The 24,545-nt window shown below is 40.7% G+C and overlaps 1 protein-coding gene across 1 annotated transcript; it reads right to left on the bottom strand.

Annotated features, from left to right (window-relative positions):
- Positions 1-193: 193 nt before the first annotated feature.
- LOC142959566 (glutamate receptor ionotropic, kainate 1) lies at positions 194-23,466 on the bottom strand. Its single transcript, XM_076100895.1, has 16 exons — positions 23,005-23,466; positions 13,501-13,668; positions 13,106-13,363; positions 9,670-9,851; positions 9,136-9,189; positions 8,548-8,721; positions 7,742-7,885; positions 4,008-4,115; positions 3,456-3,497; positions 3,010-3,123; positions 2,721-2,924; positions 2,396-2,619; positions 1,807-1,925; positions 1,345-1,562; positions 609-834; positions 194-483 (listed from the first exon to the last, which is right to left on the bottom strand). The coding sequence occupies exons 1-16, from the start codon at positions 23,087-23,089 to the stop codon at positions 194-196; spliced, it is 2,610 nt and encodes an 869-aa protein (XP_075957010.1). The 5' UTR covers positions 23,090-23,466.
- Positions 23,467-24,545: the final 1,079 nt, after the last annotated feature.

Genomic DNA, 24,545 nt, shown 5'->3' with positions numbered 1-24,545 from the left:
TAAATTGTTCATGTGCTAAAACACAATTTTGTGTTAAAAAGGATTTCTGTTTTGATTGTTACAATGCCATTCAACACATTCAGACATCGAAGTTCTGTTGGCCCAGTGATTACTGTAGTCCTCTGAAGACAACAATGACAACAGGAATGTGTAGCAGGGCTCAGAACAGTCTTCGATTGAGTCCCCTGGTGTGTTAATACTTGTTGTGCCATTCACACTGACCGACACTCACCTCCTCAATGTCCAAGTTTTTTCTGGATTTGTAAATAAACTCTCCGATTGCTACAAAAACTGAGAGGACTAGTCCAGCTGCCAGGACAATAAAGATTCCCCCTATGTTCTCCACACCCAGAGCACTGGCCTCTTTGCTGTCCTCCTCAGGGCAGCCATTCCCTCTCCACCATTTCTCCTTCATCATGTGCAGCTTTCCTTCCTCCTGAAGCTGCAAGATGGCGATGGTGATCTTGTCTCTGTAAGGGGAGCCTACAGCAGGATAAAAAACATTATTACTGCCATTACCAGCGTCATAACCTCTGGGTTTGCTGTTTAGATATGTCGTATTATTGGTTATCTTTGTTACTGTGTAGTTTGTCATTCATCTCTCTTACCAATCGGGGTTCCCACTCCATAGCCCTTTGAGTCTATCAAGCCTCCAATCTGTGTGAGATTGCAGTTACGCTGGCTGATGTACTCAATGCTGGTCGATTCCATCAGAAGAGCGTAGTCTGTGGTGAGAACCCTCTGAATCCCCTCCCGGTTGTTTTTCACCAAAGCCGTGTTTTTTCTACTGCTCATGAATGCCCACATTTTCTCATAAGTTGAGATCTTCGATTTCTGTTGAATCAGAATTAATGTAAGTTTGAAAACGATGCACTTTGATGGTCAGCACTACAAACAACAAACAAAAACACAGAGGTTTACACAAAACAGATGATATTGATACATGGTCAGTGGTTGAAGTTTGTTTCTAATATTTCAAATGAAAGAAGACTGGAGTAATCATCCTGATGCATGGCAGGAGATGGGATGTGACAAGTGTATGCAAATCTGCCCAAGTACATTTCATTTTCTCTGTACATTCAAATAAACTCGTTGTGCTACAAACAAAACCATAAATCCTTGAATTTTTTGTGGAAAAATTGGCCACAAGCTTTTATAACTCTGCGTGTATGAGGACATTTCAAAGACACTAACCTTTAACCCATGTTACTGTAATGACTGAGGACTGATGACTCGAGGCTAAAACGTCAGGTTTATCAAAATCAAAACTGATGTTTTTCTTTGCATCCCTCCGCCCATTGCTGGACAGTTACATTACCTACTGTTCAGTGAAAAGGAGATTACCTTAAAAAAGGTCATGGTTGAGCCGTCTCTTACGGCACCGTACTCTATTTTGGTTTGCTTGGCCAAGTCATCTGCAGAGTCGATTGGTGAATCCATTCTCTCCACAGTGAGGAAGGCAGCCAAGTTGGCAGTGTAAGAGGAGATTATGATCAATGTAAAGAACCACCATATTCCACCGACTATCCTTGTAGAGAGGGCTTTAGGCATCAGTTCGGATCCTGTAAGATAACAACGCAAGGTACATTATGAACTCTACAAACAAACACAATACCAGACAATAACAATACGTTATGTATAAATAAATAGCCATGACACTGACAATCTTCTTTTTTTTTTCCAGGCACACCACAAACATTATGAAAGTGATGGTTGAGGGTGCTCTACCGAAGGGAAACTACTTCCAGGTATGAACACAGCATGATGACATAACACTATAAAAATTGCAGTATAGTGGGCCAATACCTTGCTGCATAAGTGCTCCAACTCCAAACCAGACACTGTTTATTAGAGTGAAGTTGTTTTCAACCACATCTGAGTCTGGGTTGCAGGGGTGGGGGTTGTACCACTCATAAGGAGTGAACCTGAAGGTAAAGAAGTCACAATTAATAAAATACCATCACTTGATAATGACACCAAATGTATGCCTGTGGCAACAGCTGATGTTTACTCATCTCTACCTGCATTAACTCTATTTTTCCAAATCATCTTAACGACATAATGGAAACCAACAAAAAACATTCTGAATCAATTCTGACCAAGGACACAGAAACATTACTGTGGTGAGTTACTGCAGCAGTGTGCAACGAAACTTTCGGTACTTGTTGTAGCCAAACTGAATGGTTGACTGTAAATGAATTCAAATGGCCTATTGCATCCAGGAAGTAAACATTTTCAACCAAAGTGAAATGTTGTTTTTAGCGAACAGTGTTGCCTAAAGTGCAACCAAATTCAATAAACATAGAAACCAAATTATATCTGAAGTAATAGATAGGCATTTTATACACACACTAATTGTTAGTCACATTTATAAGAAATTGCGTTCTGCTTTTACCTGGCGATAACAAACAGCACGCAGCTGACACCGAGGCAGGCCAGTAGCACATACATCCAGATATCAGGAGACAGTGGGTTGAGGAAGGAGAACACTCCTGGATTGGTGCCATTGGGTTTGTGGTAGAGGATGCTGATCCCCAGTGTCATGAAGGGCTTGGAGAAATCGATCACCTTTTCCCTCACATACGTGATAGTGAGAGGGGCCACGGCGAGGTCAGCCACCTGATGCAGAACAAAAACATCATGCAGAGTTTCAGTTGAAGACAGATGATACCGCTGATCGCTCGGATATTCTCTGACATGAAATAGCGATTGGTACTCACATGGTCAATGAGTTCTCGCACCATGCCATTCCACTCCCCCTTGTCATTCTGAGCTCCATATTTGCCATCGGTTACCAGCTTTACCTCATAGGAGAAGCCCAAAATGTTGGAGAGCTCTTTGAGCAGGTCCAGGCAGTAGCCCTCAAAGCGATCATTTCCATACAGGGGCTTATCAGATTTCTTATGCATGACATAAGGATTTTCCTGGAACAATGCGCATAACAGACTTCATTAGTTTCATCAGCACATTCCTGATCAAATGCTGCCTGATAATTACTTTAGTTCATACCAGAATAGTTGTGACAATGAGGGTCCTGTTGGCCATTGAGTCCGTCACATTTGCGGATGAGTCCTTGTTGCTTTCTGTTAAATTAAGGCCTGTTTGGGAGTTCCACACGCCAATCTGTTAGGGATAAGATATTCAAATAAACACACTCAAAGATCCATAGTTGCCCAAGTCACCTTCAGACTATCACAACAAGGAATGCAAAGAAGGGAAAAGAAACAAGTACTAAGAAGCAGACAAATTACAGTGGAAGAACAAACAGAGGTTTGAGAGTGGGGTCGGGGAAGAAGGAAAAGAATATAGACAAATATATAACTTGAAATTCCATGTCCCACCACTACCTAAAACTTGTCTTTTTTTTTTTAAAAAGGGAGACATCACAGAGGACAGCAAGGAGAGTAAATAGTGTCGATATTTCTTCAGTCTGCTCGTGCAGCTAAAGTACAGACCTTTTTCCACACTTTATTCAGGCGGTTGTTGCCCGCGATTGTCTTGCAGAAATAATAAAGAAAAAGCATTTTAATTACAGAGCTCTGAACTTAAAGGGAGAAACAGAAAACAATGATGGTGAAAAAGAAATGTGGAAAATAATAACTCCTCTGGTCACAGCTCTTATTTCAGTTTAATTTCAATCTTTACTTCCAACCGTGTTGTCTTAAGTTCAATTTCTTTGAAGTGCAAAGGTCTGTTTGTGACCTGACAAAATCAAGAGCAGCATTGTCAAAGTTTTCAAAGGAACATATACAAACTTTTGACCTTAAAATGACAGCTACAACTATTTGCAAAAAGCTCCTTTTTGGGGTATAATTAGTGCTCTAGATGTCAAAACACTGTATACTGTTCCACAGACAAGTCATCTTTCTGCAATTTTAGAAAAAAAAAGGAGTTTACATTGAATACCAGTCGCTCTGTTTGTTTGTTTCCCGTACTCTGTTCAGCTCTCTTGGATGTCTACAACAACAGCATGTGCTGACAATACAGACATGGGTCAGATAGTTCACCTTCTCCAAGCCATCTTCCTTCAGGCTGATGACATCTAAATCAAATTCTTTCCGCAGACCGTCTGTCTTGTTTATAGTTATTTGTCCCGTCAAGCCGTTCCATTGTGCCTGTGGCAAAGACAGCGCAGAAAACAAAACCAATGAATCCCCTCAGTTTTGTTTTATTGTCATAGACATAAATGCAAAGCAGAAGCCTGGAAAAATGAAAACAGTTAGCAAAAAATGAATAATTGATGAGTGTTACAATAAGCGAAGAACATTGATAGAGGCTAACTGCATCTTAATGGACATTTTTGCATTGGCTGGATCCTCAATGGAAATATTAAGCACCTCTGAGTATATAACGCGCTGGACAGTGATGTAAATAGAGCAGGCAGGCATGGCCTCTGTCTGAGGGGGGAGCAGCGGGTGGGCAGCAGAGCTCAGAGATATTTGAATGCAGTTTATAATGAAGTGAGCTCAGCTGAATAACAGTCAGGTTAAATCTCTGTTACAGAGAGAGGGCTTAGAGAAATGAGCTGCATCTCTAATTTGCACTGATGCAGGCAGCTGAGGAGCCAATTTGTTCATGGGAAGAAATCAGTACACCTTCTGTATATTTGCCCAGCCCATGGCATTTCAAGATTAAAATTTTTGTCTGGCTGGGAATCACAGTGAAAATTGAATTAAAAGAGCATTTCACCCCATAACACAAAGTCTACATCAAACCTTTCCATGTTCCTATTAAAGACTGTTGCATTGCATCTAAATGAGAAATAATCTATCACACATTGATGAAAACAAAAACATGCTGCTGTTCCCTCATCACTGACAAACTGGAGACTGATAATCTGCAACATGTTTTGGAGCCGTTTCCTCTTTCTGCACAAACATGAGACAGTCGGTTGGTGTTTTAAAGAAGAAAGTAGTTCTGGGAGAAACTGATTACAACATGGCATGTGGATTATTGAGAGCAAGCGTAACAGTAATAATGTCATGTTTGAAAATGGACATAGCTGTTAGGTTTTTCCAAAGAACAGCAGCCGATAATAATAGCCAAATACGTTTGGGAAATAAAGCCTGTATTTGGGAGTAGAGCTGTCTCACTTGTTTATCTTTAAAAGGCTTGTGTTGAGGCTCCCGCTAGTGCAGCTCACTGTGTGTGTGCTCTCAGAACTAGACATTATTGGGGGCATGGAGTGACACAAACCAAATGCCATTGAACACATGGTACTTGCAAAGCTTCAATACAAATCATACCGAAACTCTCTGAATGAATAAATGACTTCTGAGGTAAGGGGGAAAAATGTTATTGGGTCTTTGGGTGAACTGCCCCTCGCTTATTGTAATATGTCCTAATAATCTGGGTAAGTGTCCTGCTACACTATTCCTTCGATTTTACAAAATACTCCAAATTCATTCTACTCTCTCGCTATATCAGCCTGAAGGATGTATTTGTTAGAAATCAATTACAGGTGTATTAAGAGATGGCGAACGACGCTGAGCCTTATGTTTCATCATCTTGTTCTTTCAGCCTTTAAACAGAAACTTACATCAGTCAGATTGTATCTGAAAATAATTATATTTAATCTACTGGAACCAAAACAAATGCACCCTGAGCCATTAATATGTGCAATATGCGGTATGTGGCAATGCACACACACACAAACATAAGACTCAAGATTAAACTTGATGCCGTCATGAGAAATGTTTGTCTTTTGTTCTCCATTTCTAATGCAAAGATCTTTTGCATCTATAGAAGGTTACAGGGTATCATTTGGTGAAGTTGATCTTTGATTAGACCGCTTCACACAGTCTTATCGCACACATCTGTGAGGCCTTCTTAACCCCTAAATCCAGATTTATTCATGTCATTAAGTCTCTTTTTAAATCCTCACCAATCAAAAGTGTCTCTGTCTTGACCATGTGTTGGTGTCATTACTGTACATGTAGTGATGACATGGATCTTCTCAGATTGGAGAATCCAGATGATAAAAAAGGATGAGAATGAGTTTCAACACACTGCTGAAACCTCACTGATTACCCATGAATATACTGCACGGACCATCAGGCCTATATACTCCACCTTCACAAACAAACATGCTCTGCATGTTCATTGGTAGATTTAGGAAAATAGTCCAAATGCACAAAGCTGACCCTTATTATCTTGAGCTGTTAGTTCTTCGTGAAACTTTCTCTGCTAAACTTAACTATTAGTATTGAATATGTGATACAGCTATAATATACAATCTGAAAGGACCATAACAGTAGTTTGCATGTTTTAAACAATTTAACTGAAATTCTGTAAACTATGCTCCTGCTGATTATTTTCCAAAGCTAACCACAGATTTTGAATGTATTTTACAGCATCCAGGAAGCCACTAGTATCTGTACAGTATCAGGTTCACCTGACCATGACTTTCTGTAAGTGATCCACCACAGTGAACATCGTGTCTGATTTGATTGTTGTCAAAGTTACATTATAATTGTCTGGTAATATAGTGCAGACTTAAATCAGTCATACCTGCCGACCACACTGTAACAGAAATAAGAAGGAGAATCGTGTAAAATCCACGTAACTCATTCTATATAATAAATACACAAACTTAAGAAAAAGTTAACGCCAAGTCAAACTTTGGCACAACGTTGGGTTGCTGGGTTATATGAGCACTATGATCCCTACAAATAAAACTCTCATGGACATAGAAAACAAAGTCAGCATTTTATCGTTGAAAGACATTGGTGGTGGTGAGATGTCTGTGGATACGTTGAACATGTGAGTCTCATGAGTAAAAAAATGACACTTGGCAGGCATGCTAACTCTCAACAGTATTACCAAGCAATGATAACTAATAAAGTAAGCATAGACAAGATGTTTACTGTGATAGATTAGATAGAAAGTCATGTTCCTACCAGTTCATAACATATGTTTCAGTATTCCCCCCGTTGCCCTGCCCTAACATCTCCTGTCATTTCAGACCCTGCAAGTCTGTCACCCTCCAGCAGTTGCCCTCAGCTCTTCCCACCTTCCCCCAGTCACCCGAGCTCCACCTGCCACACACCTGCCTCACATTTTGTTCATGTAAAAACACGGATCACAAGTCTAATGACAGTCGATATCTGCTGAGGCTTTACAGCTGTAAACATACTTTACTCACACCCTGCTGTCTGGACTCTTTGGCATTGTCTGTGCCCTTCATTATTCTGTCCGCACTTGTAATTGAAAAGCTCATTTGTCAAAGAAACATCTAATTAGAAAGTATAACATAACAAGAGAGGCTATTAAATTCAAATTCATATTTTTTTTAATTTGAGTTTAAATTACCCAAGATCTACTCTACAGGATACATGTACTATGGCATCCTTCAAACTTAAAACCAGAACAGAACAAACATATTTTAGAATGACTAGAATAAGTCTAGGAAATCGTATTTATCATTATTTTATTATCTAAGCCTGTTTTCATTGAGTACCCTAAAAATCTCAAAGGACAGCTCATCAGTAGCCTTCTGAAAACCCACTTATCTAAGAAACCCCCAAAATGTAGAACATGACATTGATTCCTATCTCCTGAGAGAAATTATTTAAAATGTAATCTTCACACACGCGTTCCTTGTTCGTGACATCAGATCTCCTAACTCTATGGTTTCTGCTCCTGCAGCCAGAGAAATGAAATAAAGGTATAGCAGGCTGTGAAATGGATGGATGGATGGAAGAAGAGGGACGGGTGTCACACATTCATAAACCAAACTCACGTCTTTGAGCAGGCTGATGAAGCGTGATCCAAAGCGCCAGGGTTTATGTCGGTGGCATTGAAGGGAGCTGACAGTGATTTGGGAGGTCCGTTGCGAGGCCGCAGCCACCATGTAGACGGCATCGTACATCAGAGCTGCTTCCGTCTGAAAGAGAAACGTGGCCGTCAGCGTCCATCAGCGGGGATAACGTTATGTACTGTTGATGTAGATGTGCAGCACCGTATGGTTTCTCAAAGCAGAGCCGGCTTTACAAACTGCACGGAAAACAATCAAACAGGAGACACAACCAGCCACGGTGAGCACAATATGGGGAGCAATTTTATTCAAAATACCTTTCTGATTGTACACACAATCAGAGAGCAACATGGGGGACTGCTGCGTTCTGACTCAAGTGTGGGTGATGAGGGGCTCAGATTAAGCCTTTGTAAAAGTCTTGAGTAGCTTCCCAAAATAGGCTACGTGTTTAATCTCCCAGTGTCTGGATGTTGAGAATTACCTTATTTGATATTAGAGCATAGTTTTTGCTGCGGAAATCAACTTGGCTGATGACAAACAGATTGTTTCCAACCTTGCTCAGCTGACAAGCTCAGACTCTCCATATATTTTCCATTTAATGTTTAGCTTTTCATAGAATTAACGCACCTTCTTTGACCTTTTGAGCATGTTGCTTACATCAGGCTATATAAACAATCCCAATACCTTCAGAGGACACAGTATAGATGGGAGTCCCCACTGAGAAACACAGCCCCTGCACCTGGTGGACCTTTGGCATGCGGAACGAAAGGAGGAAAGTAAAGTCCACTCACTGTCATCATCCCCTCCATCATTCCAGTCTCTGCTTTGGAGGGAGACTGCAGTCGCTCCATGGCCCACCTCTCTACCACCGAGGCCACCTGTGGACTGTCTATGTTGAGCAGTCTGAACCCCGTCATGTTGACCCCACTGTAGCGGTACGGCTCCAGATCGAGGGAGAACAGGTCCTGTAGAAGTACAACATCATCAGTATAGAATTAATGTGATTCTTAAAAATTACCCCAAAAAGTTATTCAGCAAGGGTAAAGGGACAATTTACCATGGAATTACACCAACAGCACTGAAAACATCCAGCAATCTTATTATAAAACAAACCACGGATGTTTGAGTTCATCTGCATAATCTTTGCACAACAGAATCACTGGGTGAATATGCACGTTTAAGCATGCGGAGGATAGAAGGACACTCTACACAATGGAACAGTGTTATTATGTGCATATCCATTAGGTTCGTCATTCCTCTTTCAGGGAGAAACTCATGAGTCAAAGTTCCTGTGCACATGTATTAAAGAAAACAATCTTTGTTTTTGTTCTTGAGATGCAGAAATTCCCTGAAATGTGGCTCAATAACAGTATTCTTACCAGTGTGGTGAAGAAGAAGTGGTAATATTCAGTCATCATCCCCATGGACAAGATCTAAACAGAATAACAGACTATACATTCATATTTCTCTCCAGGCAGCCAGTATAAATAATCTTTTATTTCCCTAACATGATCCAACCACATCTGTTACCAAGAGACTCTTGCAAATTACAAACCACCCACTTTCTAAATTTCCTCATTTAGTATTATTTGTATGGTCTGCATTGACAAGCATCCAAGTGAGTTGCTCATGTTAATGTAGTGTTTCCAATCAATCTTTTATTTCTTAATGTGTATGTCTGGCTCAAAAAAAAAGCTCATAGGATTTCTGAAGGGGATAGAATGAGACTAATCTTGCACAAGTGAATATTAAACCAAAAGCAATGCAGAAACACCAAAAATAATAATGGATTTCTGACAGAACATTGCATTTTAGGTGTCAAGTTATGAATTGAATCCTCAGAGCAATGACTTCTGCCTAGTGTGTAGTGTGCCTAGAGTGCCTATGCATACTGGTAGATGTTTGTTATTCACCTGCTTGAGAACATCGGCTGATGTTTGGTAAGAGCTGTCAAAGATGACGTAGAACTCCTTCCCCTTCTTCATCTCTTTCAACAGAGGACGGGCATCTTTGCTTCCTGTTGGCAGCTGGCGGATCTTGATTTTAATGCTGTATCTGGATGGAGCTTTGATCAACTCTTGCAAACGAATCAGTCCTTAAATTAAAAGCCAAGAAGGCCATTATTAAGCTCAACAAAAACATTTACAACAAACCCACCCTCTGGAGACATTTTACTTCCAAATAAAAAGGTTATTTTTTGAAGAAAGGCTGTGTAATTAATACATGATCAGCAGGGATGGGAACAGGTTTATCATTGTTGTATAATCATATATGTAGAGGCACTACAACAGTATGACAGTTTGTATCAATATAACACAATTTATCTGAGAATATGGAGCAGAAAACCTCACAAAAACCCTGCTGAATTTAGTCTAGCCTTAGTGCAACATTTGCTAGCCATCTCACCCGCACTCCCATGGGTTGCTATTTCCATTGTTCATCTGATAAACACCTTTTCTTGTCAACAAATAACTTGAGGGGGTAGAGGGTTTAAGTCTTTAACATTGAACACAACATATGACATAATTATTTCGGTTAGTTCATTTATTTTGAATGCTTCCGTTTGGTCACTGTATTTTGAAAGTCTTAACCGGAAGTGGTAGCAGGCTTTTTCCCTACATTGACGCTAATTTGCCTAATATAATATCGCAGTTCTTCGCTGTGACCACAAGGGGGCAGTAAACACTCTCGATTATCATCAAGTCCACATAGTGTCCCGACAAAAACGTTTGCCGAGTTTTATTGTCTTCACCGGAAGTGTTGAAGTATGCTTCTGAGTCTACATGTACGCCGTGCGACCACTAGAGGGCAGACTTGGCAACTGTACCTCATTCTGTAAGAAGATAATCAATAAGGAAGAACCTTATTAGCGCAACATTACATTTGGTCTACTGAATACGAACCCCACTGAAGAATGGTTAGCTGTAACCCAGTACAGTCAACTGTTGAGAATAATTAAAGAATATTCTTGTCTGTCGTTTCTGATTCCGTCAATTTGTCTGACTTTATTTTGAAAACATTCAACGGAAGTGTTAGCATAAACTGTCATCTCACTATTAATGCTAGCTTGACGAATTTTATATTGTAATTACTCACTATGGCCACAGGAGGGCGACAAACAATTATTTCTAATGGTCAGTCGCCATCTCCACCTAGCGTTAAGACAGTTACATGCCTAAAATGCTCTAAAATGCAACAGTATATTCAAGCATTATTTCTCAATATGTAAATTGTGTAACATAACCGTTTGAATGTTTTGATGTATTAAATGTTACTTATTATTTCCTATGAACCCCTTCATTTATTTGCTCATTATATAGATATGTGTTATGTTCAGCTGTGTAATGCTCCTACCTATGGTTTCTTGATCTGCAGTAGGAATTGTGGCTCAATGCTAAAATTTTCTTCCTGGAGGTCAAAAAGTATCATCTTATCTTATATTTCTGCAATAAAAAAAAAGATGTATCATGAGAGTTTACTGCCCTCCAGTGGTCACAGTGAGGAATTGCAATATATTAAATTCGTCAAGCGAAGATTTTGTGGACATGATAGTTACCCAAACTTCCGGCTTTCAAAATAAAATGTTCAACTGAGGCATACGAACTGCGACGGATGTTGCACTCATCACGTCTCGATCACGTCATTGGAGCGTGATCGAGACGTTTGAAAGGTCTCTAAGGTGTGGAGTATGTTTGTCGCGCTAAACATCTCTAGCATATGACACTAATCGTCAGCAATAAAGGCAGCTAGCTAAGTTGTCTCGGCCAAGCTAGTGTTTGGCATCTATTCATGGTCCAGGAAAAGAAGAAGCCAGAGTGTGCAGCCGCTGCTCCGTGCAGATAGCAATGGCGCGGGACTTGACTGTGCAATGAAACATGAATCGTTTTCATCAGCAGGACTACAATATAGCCCCACTTTCGCACTACGTCCTGACCAACATGCACACAGTGAGAATATTAGTTATGTGACATTATAATCATATGTAACCGGATTTGAGACTGGAGTGAACACCTTGGCCATCAAAACGCGTGCTGCTGTGAGTGGAGTGTGGCCTGCAGAGAGGATTTACGAACACAAAGTCAAAGAAGAAGCTCTTTCAAAGGTAAGACATGTGCTCCATTACATCGCTGTCTGTGCTACAGTTTGGAGACTGGATACTAATTCAGCTCGTTGCAAAGTTCGGCATGATTCAAAGCATATTAGCGCAGCAAGTTAACGTTCTAATGTGATTTGCTGCATCCTTGATGCTGAAGTTGGTGTGACGGTCTGTTGTGTGCTTAGATTCTGTGAGTGGAGCTGTTAAAGGTGTTACAACGTTATACAATGAACATAATCATTTCTGGTGTAAGCGGGCTGCACAAATCATAATTATTTTTGATTTTGATTTTTAATCTGAATGCAATTTTTGCGATGAAGCCATTACCCAATTATTCCAAAAGATTTTTGGGGATAGTGAAAAATCCCTCAGTCCAAAACACAATTCAAACCATCTATTGGCTTTACAATATAAATACCAAAAGGTCCATGGAGACCACCAAGATGCCAACTGAAGGATGAGAACATTTTTACAGCGTCCCTTTTATTTCATGATTTCTGATAACCTTGCACAGAAACCGTGTCTATTAAAACCCTTTGGAGGAGCGTGAATGAATGAATAGAGTACATGTTTAATTTCAAAACATCGTGATATTTGAAGAGACAAAGTCTTGCCGTCTTACCAGCCTTGACTCTGTTTCCACTAGCCTTGGATTAACAACGTATTATCCCCCCCCCCCCCCACCCATCATTGTTCCTTCTGAAAAGCTTTCACATTGGGGTTCTCTGGTTGTATTTTAAGATGAATGAGTAATGCCGATTAGTAAAAATGTACATGTTCAAATTTATATAATTCACTATATTGTTGTCGGCATTCAACAACTACAGCTTCCATGAGATTTTGTGGCGAAGACTTGTTGAAGCTCTTATTGTTCAAGTCAGATTCCTGAATGCACAATCAACAACAACAACAACAACATCAACTATTTGCTGCAACTATTGCACATTGCTTCTCAGTACTTGTAGCTTAATTAAAAACAGTGGAGGTCCCTCCTGCCGACCACCAGCAGACACTCTCGCCTTCAGGTTCCACACTGCTATACAATACTTTGTCACACAATCAGCTCTCCACAAACAAACACAGTATTCACACATGCACAACAAACAACATCCAATACACTCTCATGGCCGTCAGATTTGTAAATACGTACGATATAATTAGACCGTATCGTGAGTGTGCTTCCTGCTATGTTTTTATCAATGCTGACATATTTGGCTGCCGACGTGTTTTAGTGCTTCACTGGTTTCACTCACCAGTTGCATCCTCATAGACCACAGTGACCGTCTTCCACTTGTAGTACTGCACTATGTCCAGCACAGCTCGGCTGATGGAGGTGTATTCCGGGTAGAGGTTGATGTAGAAGCTGTCTTTGTTGTCCACTGAGGGGTGTTTCCAGCGTGTCTGGATGTGAGGGACTTCCAGGGCGTTACAAATGGACTGCACCGCGCTGACGGATGAGCTGTGAGAGGGGCCAAATACTGCCCCGACGCCCAAAGCCAGCTGGTCGCAGGCTGAAGTAATGAAACAGAAAGCGGAGAGAGAAAATAACAAACGACCAACAGGAGAGACACTTGTGTCATAATAAACGACCTCTTTATTTGATTATTCAGCACAAAAAGCTTTCATAATTAAATGGGGTCATCCTTACCTCTTCTTGAGCCCTCAAAACTGTCATATAGGTTAATTCTCTGGATGTCATAGGTCAATGTGGTGTTTGGCATTAAGGTCCGGTTCCTGTTTATGTTGGTAACAGCAAATTTAAAGGCCAGTTCTTCAACACTAATGGGCTCATTCTCAAGCGTCTCAAAGATGCCGCCTGCAGGAAGAGAAGAAAACAGTGTTGGTGTGAGAGTGATAGTCCGATCGCGCTGAAGTAATATCAGAGAAACTGTTGATAGAATGACTTCTCTCAGCTTAGTTATTCACCTCCGTTATAGCGTGTGAAGGTCACCACAACTGAACTCTGACAGTTGCATAATGTGGCCCAATGTTCTCTGTTACTTCGACCACATAATGCTACTAAGGGGCCTGCTGGAGTTGACAGGATCTTAATCTCATACGGAGAAAAGCTTGACCTTTACTGACTTCACCCAATTTACATGGCCTCAATTTCACCAGCTGACACGATGCCGTATGTGATAACTCGGCGAGGTAGACATGCCTCACCTTCGGCTCATTAGAGAGCAGCTTCACAGCTACTGTATGAAGGATTTAACATTATCTTGGCAGACATTTAAAAACACACCATGCCATCTGTTTCTCCCGTCTCCTTTGCAACAGTAAGTCAACGGATGAACCGCTGCACTCATTCACCTCACAAAGTCATGTTTCCAGTCTTTTTTTTAAATTTACTGCTCGAGACAACAATTGCCTTCGATGAACTCAAACTTAAACGTGTACCCGTCAGCTTGTGATTTATAGTATCGTATAGCGAAGCCTCAAAAGATAATGTAATTGTGAAGATGTTTTTCTGTTCAGGCTGCCAAAACACTGTTGCTATGAAAGGCGGTCTTCCATTAGAACCCTAATACGTTACCCTCTAAATACATTATGTTTTCTTCTCTACAGGGTTCTTGGTAACTGATTAGTTTCTGGACTAACTTGTCTATTATGTGAAACATTTTGGTTCTCTAACAGAAGTGAAATACTTCTGCCACTTGATTGGACCAAAGATTATTTTTACTGTAACATTTGGTGGTCAGTCTGTAATAATCCAACCTTTGCTTTAACCGTTTACTAGTATAAAAAAACTCAGAGCGTGAGACAAAAGCTAACCTCCGAGGTGTCACTGTGTCTAGAGAAGCTGGTTCATTGTCCCTTTTCTTTACTATCGCAGTGTAAGAGAAGAAAGACTGCGAGGTTGGAGTGGATCAACATCAACATCATCCACTCCTCTCATGTGACAACTGCACTTTATATATTGTAAGACTAACAATGTTTAATTTTCTAAAACATAATCACCAGCCGTGCAAAAGGGATTTCCTTGTCATGTTTGTCTCTATAGTAATTCTATAGCACGAGTTTAACATGCCGACGTGGAAACCTGATACTCTTGTGTGCGTTACATTTAAGGGTGCAACTATTCCTTCTCCTTACTAACGTTTTAAAATCCAACAATCAGTTTTCAATAGATGTGATTTCTGTCAATTGACTAATCAATTAATCGACTTATATTTTCAGCAAATCCTTTCAGACTAATGGTTTAAGATGATCAGATATATGATATTATATGAATAATAATGACGACCGAATAGCCGAGTTGAAAAGGCACCAAACAGTAATCTCAAGTATCAACCTTTTATAAAGTAAGGAATGACAAAAATGATATCCTCTGTCTGCTGCCTTATCGGCCTCTTTATACAAAACTGCTGACAATGCCATTTCACATTTTCCCGCTACATCGGACGAGGCAGTAAAACCTGACAAATGCAACTGTCAAAATTTACAATTTCAAGATGCATTTCTCTTTTAAGTACAACCGTGTTCAGCTGGCTGTGTGTGCCAGGGCCACAGGATGGGGATTGTGTCAGAGTTGAGGAGATCGTTGTAAAAAACCGTCCCAACTCTTAATCCGCTGCTCCAGAAAGACGACGGCTCTAGCATATAGCCATGGCTGGCAATATGGATATATATATTACTCTAGCCGGGGCCCAAGCTCTACATTCAATGTTTCACATTTCAGTTACATGAAGCGCAGCAGGAAGAGCATTGGGATAAAGGCCAGAGAAACGTTGGATTGTCACCACCTGCATATAGGGCGGGCAGGCTCGTGTGAGATTCAGTGTTCTTATCCCTGCTGAAAATGCCCCTGCATGTCAATTTCACCCAAGCCTTTCAAATGTAAATGATTTCAAACATCTGGGCCTTAAGTGATAGGCTTTTCTCAAATAATACATTCGAGGTTAAATGTTTGTTCTCGCCGCGTTCATATTCATGAGTGCAGATTGAAACAAGGACAGTCGGGGGTTAGTCAGTTTCTTTATCCTTTTAACAAATCAGAAATGATTGTTGAACGTTTTGTTGTAGGAAAAATCATGTGTATGCTACAAACTGAAGGTACTTTTAAAAAGCTCAAAGTTGTTAATTAATTAACCATGAACACAAATCGTGAAGATACCATTTTAATGCTACAATAGTTTACAAATGACCTCACTTCAATAGAGAGGCTACAGATGGCAATAGGTCATTGCACTCCCTAACGCTGTTTGAAGACTTGCCTGCAAAATTGTGATCGATTTGGAAGGAGAAAAGGGCCTTTAAAAAGCTCCCCTTGAGACCTTGATTGTGAATGACCTTTTTCTTTGGTGTCGCATAGCCTCAAACCCCAAACTGAGAAAGCCTTGTCTGGACTCCCTGGTCACTAAAAGCATGCTTGAAAGTGCCAATCCTAATTATGGTTACCGAGCCTCAGTGAGCAGCTGCTAGGTCCCTTTAAAGTCTTTAATTTCCACTGAAATATGACATTTTCATTCCAAAATACAATTTTTTTTCTAATTTGCAGAGGACATTTATTTCATCTCACTTCATCTTTTATGTGTTTTGAATATAAAAGGGGAAATAAACATGAGTTTTGACCAGGCGGTCTTGATTCAGCAAATGCCTCCGTGCTTAATGATTCAACAACAAAGTAATCCTAGTGGCCGCTTCACAGCATCGTTTCCAATCAATCATTTTGTTTTCCACATACAGGGCTTTGAAAGTAGATGGTGCAGTTTGTGTGAAGGGCCAAAATAGCTGCTGCAATTTAGATTTTCTAATTTATATCTTTGTAGCTGACCTCTAATCACACTCATAATAACATGCATCCATCATGATGCACAAGCTGAAAATGCAGCCAAAATATGCACCGTATCTGCAAAAGTCTATTACATGGCAAATGATATAAATGAACAAACGGGGAAAAATGAAAAAGCTAAATCTGAGACTCGCCACAAATGAAAAGAAGTTATCTTATGAAATCAGCGTTTATTGGTAGCTTTTATTGGATCGCCGTAACAGGCCATTTATTTAACGCCACCTTCAGCAAGAAAGGACTGTAACCTCATTGACAATCCTACACTGGGTCTATAAGCTTAAGAGTTAAATGAAACAGACATATTAGCAGCTGTCAGACAGTGGCAGCATCCACTCACGTCTGGGTAGGCCACTGCGTTCAAACAGACGTGTAATTGCTTGAAAGGTTTTATAATTGTGTGTGATGAGCAATATAAACTATTTAGACACACAACTTTCAATTTCAGCGAAATACATACATATCTATTTCATTGTACTGCTCACTTATTAATTTTCTCTTTGAAGCTGGGTGGAAAGGCGTATCCTACGGTGAAAGAAAACAAATTGATCTCTCCTCACTTGCACCTGAAGAAGAGATGTTAAATCTGTGTGATTGCAGATTTTCTGCAGCTCAGCATGCAGAGCACTGGTCCAAGCAATCAGTGCTGGTCCACATCAGCAAAACACTTATAGGAAGTATTTATAGTGTTTAAAGTAACTGAGCTCTTTGGACAACGCACATTATTAATACACTTGAGGTGATTATACACTGTGTAAGGAAATGATGGATCCATCTGTTAGCTTGGTTATCGTGGAACAGAGGACTAAAGCTCTGCTATAATCACTCAGTTATAATCACGCCCATGACCACCATCAAGCTTCCAGACATCTGGAGTGAAGCAGCAACAATACTTCACTTCATGTCTGGAAAATTGGTTTCAAACAAGCTTCTATATTCATGTGGAAATCATCAGTCTTATCTTTGTATGCATTTTCAATTAAAAGACCCAACAAAACATGAGTGTATCACCAGGAAAATAATTATTTTTGTCTCTACTTCAGGCTTTAACATTTGTGGTCCAATGAGATTTAGTCAACAACACAGAGCGGCATTTAGTGAGTTCCTCTGCCATTTAGGCAGACATTTGTACACCTTTGTGTTACAAGAGATATCCGCACACTTAGATCTATGCAGCATTTTCAGTTTATTTGAGCTTAAATTATTTAAGCACCTTAAAAATCCTACAATTGCTTAAGGCCGTTTTCATATTTATGATTGATTCGTACCTACTGGAGCTAGACCTGGGAGGGGAGCTCGTTGGTGGCCGGGCCTTGAGAGAGGGCTCGGCCGGGCTCAGGCTAATAAATCTACATGGAGCCGCTGCCCTGTGGGCTCCTCTCCGTGAGGTCTTCAACTCCCACCTCCGTTAGAATCTTCTCTGCATCCCGAGGGAGGCTGGGGGCATGGTATCTGAGTGTAAGTGTAGTGTGAAGGTCATCTGTGCTTGTCGTGGCGGCAACCTAAGAAGGAGGCCGTCAAGATTGCCTCAGGGAGGAGAGCCGAGTTGGAAGCAAAGCTAACCCTGCTAGAACCTAAGGCTGCTACACTACCCAGCATGCTCCTGGCTATCTGATGTCCGATCGCAGAAAAATAAGATGGATGAAGGCAGCGAGAGGTCAGTGACTGTTGAGTCCACATCTTCACAGAGACCTGGCTCCATCATTCATTCCGGATCAAACTGCACTTGACAGGCGGACAGCAGGACAGAGTGCAGGACTCCGGTGGGAGGTGGACTCTGTGTTTACATCATGATGCTTGGTGCTCAAACACATGGACAATGTTTTCCTCATGTTGAATTTTTTTTTTTGTTGCTGCTGTTTATATTCCTTATGATGCAAATTCAAAAAATGCACTACAGGAACGTACTGCTGTTTTTGTTTTGTTTATCGTGTGTTTGTTGTGTTACAAATGGGCTACTACTGAATTTCATTGTGCATCCCTGTGTTGCATAATGACAATTAACGATCCTTGAATCCTTGAATAAAGGAGTCCTTTGTGGCTTGGCTGGCCCAGGGGTCTCCAGATGCAACACTTTGAGGAGCTCTTAAACCTGACCAACACGTCCTCCGTGAAGGAGGCAGAGACTCAGGGAAGACTTGGGAGGAAATCCACATCCATGGCAGACCTGGCAGAGGTCGTTGAGGTAGTCAAAAAGCTCTTCAGTGGCAAGGCGCCAGGGGTGGATGAGATTTGCTCTGAGATGCTGAAGGCTCTGGACATTGTTAAGCTGTCTTGGCTGACCGCATCTTCAGTTTCACATGGAGGTTGGGTACAGTGCTTGTGGAGTGGCAAACTGGGGTGGTGGTTTTTTAAAAAGACCAGAGAGTGTGCTCCAATTATCTGTGTATCACACTGCTCAGCCTCCTCTGGAAAGTTTATTCTAAGGTACCGTAAAGGAGGTTCCGACTAAATGTCGAACCTCAGATCCAGTAAGAACCAATGCAGATTGCGTCCTGGCCGTGGAACAGTGACCCAGTGGAAGTGGATCAGCTCTTTACCCTCCGAGGGCTGTTTGATGAGTCCTGGGAGTTTACCAATCCAGTCCACATGTATTTTGTGGACTTGCAGAAGGCTTACAACCGTGTCCCACGTGGAGTACTGTGGGGCGTTCCGCAGTGATTACGGCTTACCGTGGTCGTTTCTACCAGCCATTATGTCCTTAAAGTGAGAGCTGTGTCCGTATATTCAGCACAAAGTCAAACACATTTCCAGTTGGTGTTGGCATTTTCCAGGGGTGTCCCTCGTCACCAATTCTCTTTGTCTTCTTCTAGACAGGATCTCATGGTGCAGCTAGGGGGAGGAGAGTGTCTGGTTTGGGGACCTCAACCTACGTCGGGATGAGGGTCAGTACTTTCAAGTCTGAGGGCATGGTTCTCTGCCAGAAAGAACTGGGAATTGTACCCTCCGGGTTGGGAGTAAGTCACTGCCCCCCCAGTGACGGAGTTCAAGTATTCTCTGGGTTTTGATCACGAGTGAGGCGATTCAGTGCGGCGTCAGCAATGATGCAGGTGTTGTACCGGACCGTTGTGGACAAGAGGGAGCTGAGTCGAAGGTATATCAAGAGCTGTCCATCTATGTTCTGACCCTCACTTATAGTCATGAGCTTTGGGTGGTGAACGAAAGAATGAGATTTGGGATACAAGCGGCCGAAATGAGCTACCTTTGAAGGGTGACTGGGCTCGGCCTTATAGATAGGGTTAGGAGCTCAGACATCTGGAGGGAACTCGGAGTGGAGCAGCTGCTCTATTACGTCGAGAAATTGATCCTGGCTTTTGTGCCATGATGCTGTGGCCTGTAAACAATCCTGTCTGAACACAAGGGTTTTAGCAGCGCTATGTGGTCACTTTTCTCTAAAAATGGGTCATGGGATCATGGCACTGTGCACTTTTCCATTCTGCACTTTCCCTTTTCATGGAGTTAGACAAACCAATACTGTAAATGGGATTGGTTTTCAATACTGATGCCAAGACAATAGGGTATAAGGATTTCACACTTTCATACTTTCAGATGACACATGGATCAATGCACTCACTCAGAAGTGTATTACCAAGCAAATAAACAAATGCACAAGAAAGTTGGAGGTATCTTGGATCATTTATACTTCAGTAAATACAAGTTTAAGCTTGTGCAGAGGTGCAGGTAAAACTATAATGTTAAAGCAGAAATCACTAGACAAGCAGTTTATTGTGCATTGTTGAAGAAGAATGCAGTCATCCATTTGCAGTCCTTAAAAGTATAATAAAATAAAATTAACAATGTATGAATGTATGAACCTGCATATTAAAGCCCAGCTTTGTTTCCAATGAATAAACGTCTTCCTTGTAATTACAGAGTTCACTATTTCTGATCAGGGCTTTATGATCAATGCAATTTATAATGAAAGGTGGAATGGAAATTCTTGCTATAGCTACCGTTAATTACTTTCCAATATAATTTTCAGGATCACTGAGCTTCCGTCTCATCTTTAATAGGCCAGACAATGCTGTGGGGTGATGCATGCTAGGAGGTCACAAAAACAAAAGATTCTGCTTGTGCTGCAGGCAAATACTGATAAAGCCTTAGGCGTTGCTTTTTATAGACGGCTGTTCCTTCCTTCAGGGCTAAGAGCAAGAGAAATAACAGAGTTCAGATTTAGGCAGCTGGGTGGACCTTTTTTAATCCAGAAACCCAAAGTAAGAGGTTAATATTAAGGAACTGATCTGTAGGCCCTGATTCTAATCTGTGATTTTGTGACTCTGTGCAATTATCACATGAAGGAGTCTTTTAAGGCAGAGGAACACAATGACGTAGTGTTTTGCTTTCTCCCCTCTCCCCATCCTGGGCCAGTTCCCAGTGAGACCCCCCACCCCCACCTCAACAACACCACCAGCACCACTCCAACCTGGGCTCATGCCAGACTGTGAATGAATGAGGAGGTCCTAACCAGTCTAATATCTTCGTTTGATGTGGAGCACTGAGGTTCCTCTGTTTATAGGATCGCTGCTTGTGACCCAAAAACAAAACATTTAAACTGAAAGAATAAAAATCATGTTAAATAATCTGTATCAAATCCACCTAATTTAGGAATCAGGACTTTAAAAAACAGCACGAAAGAGTGGAGGCCAAGCCACAAGCTGCTGCTTCTGTGCACTCCCCAACGATGAGATTTGGTTGCTGCTTGAAGAGACTTTCTGCATAAAGAAGATTATTGTTTGTTGTTTAAGGGCTTGAGGGAGAAGATTTACCATTATTACCAACCCCAGTGGAAAGAGTGGAAGCCAGTCACAATCTGATGGCAGCACTTGCCAAGACAGAGAAATGCTAATTGAACGAAGCCACACACCATATGGGAGAGATTATGATGTGTGCGGGTCATGAAGAGAATGACGAAGATTAGGTGGCCTCGGAGAGTGATAGATGATTTAGAGAGATTAACAATATAGAGAACAGATCGGGACTGATAGAACAGGGAGGTGGCACTGGCCTATTAGCCTTCAAAGTTATGCAACGGCACAAATCTGAATGTTAAAGTCTTTGCAAGTAGAAGGAATTTAGAAAAATAGTGAGTGGCCTTTGGCATTGAGCGGAGCAGAGAGTCCTAAGGCCTGGATTTAGAAAATAATTTTTGTGATGCAATCTTCTAACCCATTAGAGGAATGGAGGATAACCAATGGGACATGAGCAGAGCCCATTCATTTTGTTACAAAGTTACATCAGAAATCAAAGGGGAATAGTTGGAGCCAGAGCTCTGTTTGTCTAATTACAAGTGAAAGCAGAGTTCTTGTCAACTCTCAAAGGCTTAACAGCAGACTTTGGACTCAGATCCACGCTCATAGGTGTCATTGTGCATCAGCATACATATGCACAAAGTCTAAATAACTTTTGAGTTTGTGAGGTAGAAGAGAAGCCTCCGTTTCACTGATACGGTCCACCCTATACTCTTTAGCTCTGTATCCATTTCACATTCCTCAGTGCCAAGGATATCATCATGCCAACAGTACATGCTTTCAGATGAAGTCATAGGCCAACTTAATCACTCATCTGTCTCTGATCTGCCTGTCAACATGGAGGAACAGAGACTTTGGCATTAGCCAACAAAAGTGGATTAACATGATTTTTATGAAAACCAATAGAGTTGTTCTGTGTGGACTATCTAGCACTCTATCCCCAGTGTACCTCCGTTGTGAAAAACAAATCTAACAATGAAACTCACTGTACAAAAGATCACAACATTTTTTTTTTTTTTATAAGATTACTGTTGAATAACATAGGCATGCACTTGTATGTCCATTAGGATAGTTACAGGATACTGATAATGTGATTGCATCATCCAGTGACAAGAGTATTATAGTCACACAGCAACATACATACACATGTACAACTAAAACACATATGTATCGTGAACACAGTGATTCTTTATTTTAAGTTTTGCTTGATATTGCCAGAACTTAAAGGTTCTCCTGCTTCCATTAACTGACCTACAACACATGACCTGCACAATTGCTATGAATGGATATCCTTGCATGACTTCCCCATGTATGATTTCTGCATTTATTACCCTGGCTGTCTCTAATTTAAATACAGTATCTATTTGTTCATCTTTAGAGAGAAGCAACGCTACTGTGGGATATTGGAAATAACGTATGATAATGCCACAAAAGTCAACCTTTGTTCTTTTTTTATTACATACATAAAGACAGGTAGAGTAGGCTATCAATCCCAAATGAAATGGCCCTCAACCCAGGTATTGCAATCATATAATTGAATATTGAAAAAAAGCATATAGTGGCAGTATTTATATTAATGACATAAAAGAAATCTGACAAATTTACTACTTACCAATTCTCAGGACCTGCTGCGAAGTGAGCCAGAACTCTGCTATAAAGTACAGCAGTGCAAATAACAGTCCCTTCCTTTTCGCCATGGTCCTCTCTCCAGAGTCAAATTTAACATTGATATCAGTTTTTCTGCCACTGGTAATTCATGCTGATAACTTGCCAGTCCTTGTATCCGTAACGAAAATATACTGACAACCGACCCACATCCATCCCTCACACATTGTGAGGAAAAAAAAACAACAACAAAAACACACTCCACCTGCAGCTGCCCCTGATCAAAAGAACTCCAGTTTTTCCATTCTAAAATCCTGAATGTGCCAGTAAGGTTTTGCTCCCCATGTTCAACTCTCCACACATCCCTCTTATCATGTTTCTTTTCTCGTGCACACTTGAATAGTAGGCTGCAACTGAGGAGGAGGACCGTGCGCTGGGCTCCTCCTGTCAAGCTTGCATGAATAGAAATTGGCATTTCTGATTACCACTTTCAAAATAAAATGTGAATTTAGTTGTGTTATTTCCCTTTACCTACTTATTTACTTGTAATTGCTAGTAATTGTTATTTATTTGTAAAAGGACATAGAAATCAACCATACAATATTGCCGCAATATTGATATTGAGATATTTGGTAAAACAAATTGTGATATTTGATTTTCTCCTCATCACCCAGCCTATAGGGGAATTGGCAACAACAGAGAAGTTCAACATATATAAAGAGTAGACTGCATCTATGTCCGCCATTAAATGTGTGTGATAAACAAACAAAATACCAGACCTCCAATACAACTTTGCTGCAGATCACACTGTAGGTGTATGTATATTTAAGTGATTGTAGATGATTTCACAATAACTATTGCAATATGTTACTTATTTGTTTATTGAACAAATATTTACCGTAATACGTTTTTTTCCAGTGCTGTGCCTATTTATTTATATATATAATTAATTAATTAATTAATTAATTAATCAATCTTACATTGTCCATACTTTCCCCTGCATACAACTAATTCCCATATTCAACTAAACGTGGGTTGTTTATGATTCCATTTCCCTATCTCCAAGGCTTTAGTCCTGTAAATATTCTATTTATATGTTTGTTTCCTGTTGGTACCTGATATTCTTATCATTTGAATGCTTTTATTATGAAATCAAACATGTCTTGTTTCCGATCTTGCTCTTTCTGTCCTTGGTTGACTTGACACAGCTGAACATCCCTCCCGTGCAGGCGCTCAATTGAGGGCAAAACCAAGCTGCTAATCCGCAAACATGGATACGTCCTGAAGATTAACTTCAAATCTGGCAACATTCGACCTCGACAACGTCTTTGCTTTGCTACACCGAGGAATGATTAAATCTTTGCTCCAGTCCTGATAGAAATGCAAATCTAATCTTCAAACTGGTCTGTGGTGCTCCCTTGAAGATTAACTACCTCAACTTCTTTATCTGACACAGTCTCGTAGTAAAGTAAAGTCAAATGTTTATGTTACCTTTACCCACTTGAGTAGTTTGGGATGGAAGTTAGAAGTTCTCTTGGTTGCTCAGCT

The sequence above is a fragment of the Anarhichas minor genome, unplaced genomic scaffold (genome assembly GCF_050575085.1).
Source record: "Anarhichas minor isolate MPS153535 unplaced genomic scaffold, ASM5057508v1 ptg000026l, whole genome shotgun sequence".
NCBI lineage: Eukaryota > Metazoa > Chordata > Actinopteri > Perciformes > Anarhichadidae > Anarhichas > Anarhichas minor.
The sequence above is the reverse complement of the archived record's forward strand: the minus strand, read 5'-3'. Positions and strand labels throughout refer to the sequence as shown.